The following is a 12078-nucleotide window of genomic DNA, read 5'->3' on the forward strand; positions in this document are numbered from 1 at the left end:
TTATTTTATATGTATATATATAATGCATAAATATTAAATAGTATCTATAATACAGAGATAATATATATTGATACCATTTCAAAAGTGGATGTATAGTCAAAAAAGTATATATCTATATGTAGTACTTCTGAATCTTGTTGACTTTTTTTGGAGTATATCTACTTTTGGAAATGAACTTTTAGAGTTATTAAGCACAGTTTGGGTTTTTACACAAAATTTTAAAATATTTATGTCCTACATTTTTGGAAATAGCCCAGATGAAAGGAAACACAGGAACTGGTCATTTGCATCAACCGTACGTCTCCTGCTTAGATCACACACATAGACCCGTGCCCTTCACCTTCTCACACACACACAACACACACACTTACCTACTGTTTATATGGAGAAGGAGAAATATAAAAGAAAGAATGGAAATGATGAAGGTTGAATAAAGACGACACGAATTTCTGGGAAGGATAGCTAATACATAGGACGAGCTTGATGAAGATTCAGAAGTTCTGCATGGGCTCTTAGAACAAATGTTGGGAAAGCATACTCATTAAAAAAAAAAATTCTGGAATGAGCTCAAACGTGTAAATGACATTTCATTGGACTAAGTTTGAAATTCTGTACTTCTTTTCAAAAATCAATTTTCCAAGTAAAAGATATAAGGGCTCTGCTTGGTGGCAAGCCCTTGGACACCAACTTTTAGCACAATTTCAGCTGTATCAATAAGAACAGAGTGTACCAGAGGCACAGACATACTCTGCTGTGCTCATAATACAGCTGCAGTATTGCTCTCAGCTCTGCGTAAAATATTTGACGAGGGTTGCAGTGTGCCCACCAAGGGAGGGCAACCTGGATAACATGGCAGGTGACCTATGGTCTGTGAAGAACAGTTGCAAGAGTTTGGGAGTTTGACTTGGACAAGAGGATGCTCAGCAAGGGATGGAGGTGCATTCAAATATTTGCGCCACTTTCGTGAAGAAGGGATGAGGAAGGCTGATCCAGAGGACAAAGCAGAACCTCTGAACCCAAGTTCCCAGAAGGTAGGCTTGGGCTTAGGAATGAGTGAGGAATATGTTTGAAACAGACAGGCCTGACTCACAATGTAGTGTGCATTTTTGGTAAGTGATGAGCTCCTTGTTACTGAAAATACTCAAACAGAAGAGCATATAAGTTTGCTGAGATGACGTTTTGGGTTTGTTTTTTTTTTTTCCACTTTTTATTTCCTGGTTTTATGCCCCAGAGAGGAAAGAAGGACCAATTCTCCAAGCACTTTATTAAGCACTCTCTTGGACAAAACCCTGTGTTAGCAGCAAGAAAAGCACAGAGGGCGCGGACTTCAATTAAAATTGCCAGAAGGACTGCAGAGCTGTTCCTTCTCCCTGCTTCTCCCCACCTCGGCACAGCTGACCTATAAGTGGTTAATATGCATAGCTCCTTCCACTTTGCATTACCAAATGCCTTCCGCATAACTGCTCAGTCAGTGTTCCCGACTGACCAGTTGTGATTTGTGGCCGGTAAGGGCTATTTGCATTGTTTCAGTCTGTGGCTGGTCTGAGCCTGTGTTCAAAAAAATCCAGCCTCCTCCTCCCTGCTCCTGGCCACACTGGACTTTCCGCTGAGCCTGGGGTGCCGCAGTGCAAGGGCAGACTCAAGTGCATCGGGGGCCACCTCTCACCAGCTAACAAACCTTGACCTTGGTCAGTACTACAAAGGGACTGTACCTCTGGCTAGAAGCGCTCAGAGGGAAAACTAGGTTGGCGGGTGAGATCCATCAGAACCTGGAGGGTCCTGCTTCTTGCTGATGCATCTTAGCAAGTCAATGCCTTTCATTCGAACCATTATCACTTTTTTTCTCTGAATCCAGGAAGCAGTATTACAAATACTGCCAGCTACTAAAATGATGAAATATTGCCAACAGGAAACGATTTATTCAAGTCAGAGAAAAGAAGGGGGAGCTCATTCTAAGAAGAGTCCATCTGTATAAATAGGTCTTTAAAAATGTCTACCAAGTAGAAACCAAACTGCTATGGCAGGGATTCCCAAGAGAGGAATGGTAGAGGGTGAGGAGAGAGAGAGTTTACCTTCTGTTTTATGTGTTTCTGTGTTGTCTGAGTTTTTTTTTTTTTTTTTTTTTTTTTGGCAATGAGCATTTCTATTACCATTTTGAAGATGAAAAGTATTATGTTCACCAAGAAGATGGCATTGGGTTTAAATTGTGATATTTACAAGACTGCTATTCACTTTACCAGAGAAGGCTGGGGTTGTTTGTGAAAATGAAACTTTCAGAGGCTGGCTATATTTTTAATTTGTGATTGCTATTTCCCTGGATACAACCAGCATGTTTGAAAATACATATGTTTTCATATACGCTCTAAGAAGCAGCTGTCCACAAATGGGATGAAAGCAACACAAAATGCATCTCTAACCAATTTCTTTTGTCCTCTCTAGATCTCATTGGCCTGCCATGTGTGTGCTTTATATATACAATTATGAGTCTAGCATCTCTGGTTTTTGTTGTTGTGTTTATACCCGAAACAAAGGGATGCTCTTTGGAACAAATATCAATGGAGCTGGCAAAAGAGTGAGTATTATGTGCACTGCTCTCCAAGCAACACTCTTTGATCAAAACTTCAGCTTTATATACAGTGGAATAATAATAATATCTGAAATTTTTTAGGATATTCCCTTTGGTGGAGAAACCATATCTCAAAGCATAATTCGAGTTTCTCTGCCATGCGTTTAATTTGGCTAATTCAGCTAAGGAATTAGAATAAGCAGAGCTTTCTAACAAGTGAAACTTTCAAAGCTCTTTGCAGTAATGATTGAAGAACCTTGCCCATCTCTGGTTTTCCACACAGCGGGTGGGAGCTGCTTGGGGTTTCAGGTGGTCCTGGAATGTCATGCTTGCCTTGTGCTAGCACCGTGGGCTTCAGCCTTCCACCTCTATCACACTTGTAGGTCTCTAAGCCCTAAACACTTGTTAAGGCTAAGGTTACCAGGAAAACTCTTGGGCTAAATGTCTACAATTATTCCAAATATGGCACAAGGAGCACTAAGAAAGATAAAGAGTTTCCTACATGAATAGGCAGTTAGAACACTGGTTAAATAAAATTCATAGGGAGAGACTGCCTGAACAATTTGACGTAGCAGTGGCCTGGAGAATACTCCCCTCTTCTTTAGGAGCAGGTCTCACAGCTCTGACTGTTGAAACTGTGGCCTGGGGGAGGAGAGGATGCACAGGGGCCAGGAATGAAGGGGAACTTGTTGCTCTTCCTAGGATTTAATCATTCTGCCCAAAAATGTAGGGATACTTGTTCATGGACTTTAATATAACAGGAGGAAACTACATAATTACAGTTTGTGCCTTTCTTCTAAAAAAAACTTTCATTACAGTAGAGAGAAATGTACGATGGCTACAGAAATTGTGGGCATAGTGGTTCTTCAGCTTTTGTCTGAAGGAAGGGTAAACCTGATAGGTGAATTGATGGTAGGTATATGTACAAATATATAGACCGAGCTCTTAATCCTGGCTTATTAGTATTATATAATATTTTTTATTATTATTAGGGTATGAAGTAAGTAGGAGTATGGATGATTTTTACTTTGTACCTTATATACTTTAAAATGGTTTACAGGGAATTCCCTGGCGGTCCAGTGGTTAGGACTTGGCACTCTCACTGTCAGGGCCCGGGTTCAATACCTGCTCAGGGAACTAAGATCTCACAAGCCGAGAGGGGTGGCCAAAAAAAAAAAAAAAAAAAGGTTTACATTTTAAAGACATTTCATTTTAGTAAGCAGAAAAACTTTTCTCTTACCTCAAGGTAAATGTCAACTGTAGGGATAATTTTTGATGCTGATAAGGCCCTATTTTGAAAGCCTTCAATGAAAATGAGAAGTATTCATTTACAAAGAGAAATATAATTGTCAGGAAAGCCGGCTATCTCCTTGGCCTGGCCAGAGCATTGCCTGGCTCTATTCAAGTTGAAGTCAAATAATTGGATTTCTTGGAGAGCACAGAAACTGAACGACAATTAATTACACATACATGATTCAAATAACTAACAGCCTCAGACCGTGATAACGCAGTGCCTTCATCTGTAAACTGTAACATGAGAGTTATCTTTGAAGAGTTAACCCTATAGCCTTATGCCTTAAGGGCCAATGCAAATCCTCATCTTCAAAGCCTTGAGTAACCCTAGCCCTGATAGTATTCCTTTCACCAGGATCATCAATATTTTCTAATCCCACTTTTTTTTTTTTTTTTGGTCACGCCACAGGGCATGCAGGATCTTAGTTTCCTGACCAGGGATCGAACCTGTGCCCCTTGCAGTGGACATGGGGAGCCCTAACCACTGGACTGCCAGGGAATTCCCCCCATTTTCTTTTTATATTGCCTTAGCTAAAACTCCAGTGATTTCACTTCCTTAATGAAGTAGGTTATAAAGTTTTGGCATCTGGGAATGGTCTTGGCCCATTACCTTTCATATGTAACCTCTACAGTGCCTAGCTTGAAATTGATTCCTAGCAGATGATTAAAAAGTAGCCACTGTTCAGTTGGATACCTTGTGGTCAATCCAATGCTGAATTCATTGTGTGTGGGGATTAGATTAGGGGTAACAATATAAACCACAACAAGTTTTGATCTGTGGATCACAGACGAGATTTAATCTTATGATCTAACAATCTGTGCAACAGCAAGAGGTATGTGTTCAGAAAAGGGAGACATATGGCCTGCACCATACCACTCCCTGCCCGCAACTTCAGAGATTATTCATTCAACTCATTGTTGATTATCTACTATGGAGTAGACACTGTATTAGGAAAGGACTGAAAATATAGGAGACAAAGAACCCATAGCTCCTTTATTTGGAGAGGCAGACCAGAAAACAGACCACTGCCATACACTGTGCTGGCAAGTGCAGAGGAAGGGCATATGTACTGGGGTAGAGAATGCCTTTAAAAATAAAGGTTTGTTACAATTCTTGTGAGCAGTACTAACTAAAAAATTGAAGCAGGGAGAAAACAGTAATGAATTCATTGAACGAAACTAAGAATCACTCCTCATTGCCCTCTTTTTTAAAAAGTCTAACTTGAAGGCAGAATGTACTCAACGAATTAAGGTAAAGAAACTTAGATTTTTTTTTTTAAAATGGGGCTGTCAGAATGGATCAAATTTCAAACCAAATGAAAATTTGAAGACAAAACTTAAGCCAATCTTTCCATCCAGTAGGCCTCCAGAATAAGACATTCCGTAAGAACATAGTGATCTGGGTGTCTAAAACTCAACAAAACATATTCATTCATTCAGAATTCGGGGTGGGGAAGAAATCTGTCTAAATTAACAAAACTCTGCATTATGAAATGTTTTTGAATTACTCAAACTTAAATCCAGACCCTCTCCAAGAAAGTTTTAAATTGCAAATTAGGAGAGATCCAAAAGCCCGAGTACTACCCACCCCTAGACAGATTCCACAAGTACCAGGAGGTTGGTGTAGAAGAACAAATAGAGATAAGGGCACAGGTGCGAATTGTGAAAGACGAGGTGGCGAAACAATTCTGCATTTCAAATTCATTTCTAGGAGAAGCAAGCAGCAGTGTCTACCAGGGATGCATTTTTGTGGGGAAAGCCCAGTACCTGAGGGCAGAAAGGAAACAGTTGCCTTCAGAAATCTTGGCTAACTCCGATTTCTGCAACATCAGAGAGCCTGGGACATGCCTTAGCTTGAAGCAGTAGGTTGGCAAATGCTTTAAACATGAAAATGTAAGCAGCCTGAATGATATAAATTGACCAAAGTTATGTATGAAGTATGTGTGTTAAACGAGGTTCCCTGGAGGGAAATGGCAGAGGCAAAAATAGAAATAAAATACATAATGGTATTGAAAAGTGATCGAACTAGCTAAGTGAACGTGGGGGTGATGGAAAGCCCCCGGGGACTTGTGAGGACACGAAAGTTGAAGTGAACTCGAAGATGGAGGACGGCTACTGCCGAGCTAAGGGAGTCTTCATGAACTTCGGAGTTAATGAAACAATTAATCAACTTTTGTCCCCAGGGAAAGAGAGTCCAGATGTGTATGTCCCAATGATTTCCTAAGCAGCAAGAAAGGAAACTATTTATAATATCAAATTAACTTCAAATTTGGTACTCCATACCGCTTGATATTTTCCTTTCTCGTATTTGGAGTTGGCTTCTTTTCCTTCTATTTCTACAAGGCTGAGAAAACAAATATTCTTCCAAAGTTGTTAAGTTTCTTGTAAGATAAACAATGACTCAGTGGAGAGGTCAGAAAAGATTTCAGCAATAATGTAATTTGAAAGGATTTCATTTTGAACTTGTGCCCTGCCAGCTACAAGCACAAACACGAAATGGGACATTTGCCATATGTGCTGTTTCAGCTGTGACTTTCATTCTTTTCCCCAGTTTAAGTGGAAACAATTAGAGAAAACTAACAAGTTAATGTTTTGTAAATATTGTAGTTCTGAGACTTAGGTTATTTTTCACTTTTAGCAGCTCATTTTATGTGGTCATTCCTTCATTCATTCACCCAAATTCACTTATTCGCTAAATAACTTACTGAGCACCTGTTCCGTGCCACGCACTGTTCTAGGTGCTATAACATTAATCAGTGAGCAAAAATGCCATGAGAATTAAGATAGTAAGTGTGCGTGTGTGTGGGTACTTTTGTTTTTTGGGGTTTTTGTTTCGTTGTACATTTTTATTAGAGTAGTTGATTTACAATGTTGTGTTAGTGTTTGCTGTACAGCAAAGTGAATCAGTTATACATATACATATATCCACTCTTTTTTAGATTCTTTTCTCATATAGATCATTACAGAGTATTGAGTAGAGTTCCCTGTGCTATACAGTAGGCCCATATTAGTTATCTATTTTATGTATAGTAGTGCAACACTTGTTATTTTCTATTCTTTTTTTTTTTTTTTGGTAGTGGCCAACCTAACGGCTTGAGGTGGTATCTTATTGTAGGGGGTACTTATTTATTTATTTGTTTATTTATTTATGGCTGCGTTGGGTCTTTGTTACTGTGCGTGGGCTCTCTCTAGTTGCGGCGAGTGGGGGCTACTCTTCATTGCAGTGTGCGGGCTTCTCATTGCGGTGGCTTCTCGTTGCGGAGCACAGGCTCTAGGCATGCAGGCTTCAGTAGTTGTGGCACGCGGGCTCAGTAGTTGTGGCTCACAGGCTCTAGAGCGCAGGCTCAGTAGTTGTGGCGCACGGGCTTAGTTGCTCCGCGGCATGTGGGATCTTCCCGAACCAGGGCTTGAACCCATGTCCGCTGCACTGGCAGGCGGATTCTTAGCCACTGCGCCACCAGGGAAGCCCAGGGGGTACTTTTGATTGGTGATCTGAGAGATAACATTTAAGATAAAATCTGAGTAGTAATGAAGAGCCAACCCTGCAAAGGTAGGGGGAAGGAGAATTCAGGCAGAGAACAGCTAGTGCAAAGACTAAATCAGAAACACACCGGACCTGTTCCAGGAACCGAAAGATGCTCAGGAGGCTGCGATCTTTGAGATCCAGTGGGTAAGTCGGTGGAGACTGACGTGTGGGGCTTTACAGACTGAGTTTGGATTTCATTCTAAGTGCAATGGGAAGCTACTAAAGTATTTTCAGCAGGGGAGTGACGTGACCTCATTTACTTAAAGGCGTGCCAAGCCAGCGTCTGCAGGCACACAGCTGAACATGGCTGAGAAAGCACACGAGCACAGGGCTGGGGCCCAGGTTCAATCATCCTGACTGACCTCGAGAGGCCCCCTCCATGCTACCTGGCAATCAGCCATGTCCCCTGTCCATGAACTGTCTCTCCTAGACAACTGCTCAATGCCAGCCTCTCTCTGGAAACCTCCCACCTCCTTAGCCGTCCTCACTGCCGCCAACAGCCTTGCTCCTGACTTCACGGAAGAAATGAACACAATCAGAAAGGGAACTTCCTTACCCTTCCACCTCAACCCACACATCAGTATTTGCATCCAAATACACCACCATCCCTCTGGGTTCTATCTTTTAACTCATTCCTATGTGAAGCCAACCACTTCATGCCCTCTGCCCTTCCCTTCTCCAGAACATTCCCCAATAGTCCTCCCTGATCACCCTGCATCATCCGTATCTTCCCTCTCTCCTAGATCTCTATGTCACATCAGCAGAGCAACCTTGTGTGATTTTTTTCCCCAGCTTAAAAAAAAAAAATCTTTTGATCCCATTTTCCTCCCTAGGTTTTGCTCTTGTATCATATTTTAAATTAGATTTATCTATTTTTATTTATTCATTTTTGGCTGTGTTGGGTCTTCGTTGCTGCTCGCGGGCTTTCTCTAGTTGCAGAGAGCGGACGCTACTCTTGGTTGCCGTGTGCAGGCTTCTCATTGCAGTGCTTCTCTTGATGCGGAGCATGGGCTCTAGGCACACGGGCTTCAGTAGTCGTGGCATGTGGGCTCAGCAGTTGTGGCTCGCAGGCTCTAGAGCTCAGGCTCAGCAGTTGTGGCGCACAGGTTTAGTTGCTCCGTGGCGTGTGGGATCTTCCTGGACGAGGGATCGAACTTGTGTCCCCTGCACTGGCAGGTGGATTCTTAACCACTGTGCCACCAGGGAAGTCCTGCTCTGCTATCATTTATTTTCACCTGTATTCTTTGCCATCATTTATAGCAAAGTTCTTTCAGAGTTGTCTCTATATTCACTGTCAGCAATTCCTCTCTTCCTATTCTCTCATGAACCTGCTCTGATGAGACTTTTATGGCCATTACTCTACTGTCATTGCTCCTTTTAACATCCTGGTTACCTCCATGTTGCTAAACCCCGTGATCAGTTCTCATCCATTGTCTTAATAGCTCATGCAGTGACCATCCCCAGCACTGACTGGGGTGAGCACGCCCTCCTTCCCAAAATACTTGCTTCACTGCCTTCAGGGACCGGCCTCCTGGCTGTCTCCTACCAGTCACGCCTCCTCAGCATCCTCTGCTGGTTCCATCTCATCTTTCACTGTCTTAAAGTTGGTGTGCCCTAGGGCTTCGTCCTCTGACCCCTCCTCTATCCCCTCACTGGCTCATTGATCTCAAAGTTATGGTCTTTACACCATCCATATGCCACTGAATCCAACATTTACATCTCCAGCTTCAATCTCTCTCCTGAACACAAGGCTTGTCTATTCAACTGTTCGCTCTCCAACTCTTTTCAAATGTCTAACAAATATTACAAACATGATCTGAATTGAACCCCAATATTCCCCAAACCTACTCCACTCGCAGACTTTTCGACCTCAGTTGATGTCAACCTTATCCTTCTGCTTGCACTGGTCACAAACCTTGGCGTCTCCCCTGACTCTTTCCCTCCCACCCCATGTTCAATCTTTCAGAAAACAGTGTTGGATCTAATTTAAAAATAGATCCAGGGATTTCCCTGGAAGCGCAGTGGTTAAGAATCCACCTGCCAATGCAGGGGACACGGGTTCGAGCCCTGGTCTGGGAAGATCCCACATGCCTCGGAGCAACTAAGCCCTGCGCCACAACTACTGAGCCTGTGCTCTAGAGCTTGTGAGCCACAACTACTGAGCCCCTGTGCTGCAACTACTGAAGCCCGTGCGCCTAGAGCCCGTGCTCTGCAACAAGAGCAGCCACTGCAATAAGAAGCCTGTGCACCACAACGAACAGCAGCCCCCGCTTGCTGCAACTAGAGAAAGCCTGCACGCAGCAATGAAGACCCAACGCAGCCAAAAATAAATAAATTAAATAAATAAATGTATTTAAAAAAAATATAGATCCAGAGCCTGCCACCTGCACTGCCCCTCCCTTGATCTGAGTCACCGTTCTCTCTCCTGCGTTACTGTAGTAACCACCTGCCTGGTCCTGTTTTCAGCCTCCATCCCCTCTGATCTGTTTTCAGCAGAGCAGCCAGTGATCCCTTTAAATATGATCAAGCTATTCCTTTGCTCAAATCCTCCAGCGGCTTTGATGGCCCGTACAGCCTACATATCCTTCTACTCTCCCCCTCTTTCACTCTCATCAGCTGCACTGGCCATTTTGCTGCATCCCAAACACGCCACGCAATGCTCAAGACTCAGGGTCTCTGCCCTGGTTTCCTCTGTCTAGAATTCCCTTCCCTTAGATATCCACTTGTCTCACCACTTTATCTCCTTCTGAATTGTCCTGTTACCCTATTTAAAATCACAATCATGTCCCAACTCTGCATCCACTCTCTTTTTTCAGTTTTTCCCCCAAAGCTGGTACCTTCTATATTTCACTTGGTTTCTTGTCTATCTCCTCTCACTCCATTAAGTTCCTTGAGGGCAGGGAATTTTGTATACTTTGTTCACTGTTGTTTCCCAGCACCTGGAATAATTTCTTCGCATATAATTGAAGCTCATTATTGAAAATGAATAAATTAATGAATTAACTGGATATAGGAGTAAGGCAATGAAGTAGTCAGGGTGGTACCTCCATTTTTAGCTTGAGAAACTGCATGGACGGTAACACAGGGGAGCCCTTTCAGAACTAGGTTTCAGGGCTGGAAAGATTGCAGAGATGTCCATTAGACATCAGATGGATATAGTACTGGTTGGCAGCTGGATATGTTAAGTATGAAATTCTGGAGACACTCAGAGTCAGGGTCAGATTTGGGTAAGTGGTATTTAGGTTATGGAACCAGATGAGATCATCTAGTCAGAGAGCAGAGAGGAGAATGAGGTGCAGGACCAAGCCCTGGATTACACCAACACGTAGAGAACAGGCAAAGAGTGAGTATCGAAAGGACTGAAAAGGAGCCAACGGCGAGGCTGGAGAGGAGCCAGGAGAATATGGTATCACTGAAGCCAAGAGGAGTGTTGTCAGAAGGAGGGACTGGATGATGCTGGGAAGGGGAGCGAACAGGATGATCATAACCTCGACTGTCTCTACCCATTGCTGCTCCTTTCACAAGCATCCCACTCACCCTCGGCCCACTCTGCGTTTCAGCTCACTCTCTCAAGCACCTACCAGGACTGGGAATCCACTGAAGAGTCATCACCCGTGTCCTCACTTCCTTTCTTACCTTCCTTAGATCCCACGCACCACCCCTCCCTCTACCCTGCCCTCTCTCTCCCTCCATTCAGGCAAACCTTAATTCTGATTAAGCCAATTCTTAGCTTGTTTTATCCCTGCCTCCAAGGAACTTGGCTTGAGATACACCCAACTATACTGACAAGTCCAGTTTTAAACTGATGAACATAAGTCTCAAGTAGGTCTTCAGGAATGTCCTGCAACCTACCACATGGCCCTGGTCAGTTGATTTTCCTACTGTCCAAGATGGGCCTCACACCCTGTCCCCTCTCAAGCCTCCAGCACTCCCTCCCACTTCCTCACTCTCTGCTGATGGTCTTGGGTTTTTAGTTCACTGAGAAAACAGAAAGAAAGAGCCCACTTCATCCTGCACACCATCTATTCAACTACCTACATCTATGCCCACCTTCTCTCTCGGTGCAAAAGCCAATTCTTTCATTTGTCTTGAGCATGTCATCAATTTCCCCCTTCTATGGGATTATCATCACACACACACACACACACAGAGCTGCAGTACTCCCCATCCTAAACAACATACCTCCCTAGACCTCAAATCTCAAATTCCCCACCCGGTACCCACTCACTCCCTGCCCACTTTTCAGTTCCAGAGCGCTCTGTTGGCTCCAGGTCCTCACCTCTCATTCTTTCCTGAACTTACTGCTCTCAGGCTTTCTTTCCTGCTTTCAGACTCCCCAGGCTACTCACGACTTCTGCCGAGTTACCAAACCTCAGGGTCAGTTCCCGTGTCATGTGACTTTCCAGCAGCACGTGCCCAGGCCCTCATGCTCCCTATCTTTAAACATTTTTTCTTTCCACTTGTCTTCTGGAATATTAGTTTCCTGGTTTTCCTCCTACCTCATTAGTCATTCCTTGGTCTCTGCTGCTTCCCCTTCCTCCCTCCCTCCCTTCAAATACCATAACGCCCAGGGCTCAATCCTTAGATCTCCATCTACACTCACTTCTTGGATATATTCCCGCGGCTTTACCAGCCATCCATAAGTTGATGACTCCCAAATGATTATCTCTAGTCTCGGACCTTTTACCTGATT

At 43.4% G+C, this 12078-nt stretch overlaps 1 protein-coding gene across 1 annotated transcript in view; it reads left to right on the forward strand.

Annotated features, from left to right (window-relative positions):
* SLC2A12 (solute carrier family 2 member 12) overlaps positions 1–12078 on the forward strand; it is a gene marked incomplete at its 3' end in the record, with an annotated part of 54287 nt that overhangs the window by 40116 nt on the left and 2093 nt on the right. The window contains exon 4 of the mRNA XM_082855889.1: positions 2440–2572. Within this exon, the coding sequence (XP_082712015.1) occupies positions 2440–2572 (133 nt within the window). The remainder of the gene's footprint in view (positions 1–2439; positions 2573–12078) is intronic.

Source organism: Leucopleurus acutus (genome assembly GCF_964270905.1).
Source record: "Leucopleurus acutus genome assembly, chromosome: 15".
Lineage (NCBI taxonomy): Eukaryota > Metazoa > Chordata > Mammalia > Artiodactyla > Delphinidae > Leucopleurus > Leucopleurus acutus.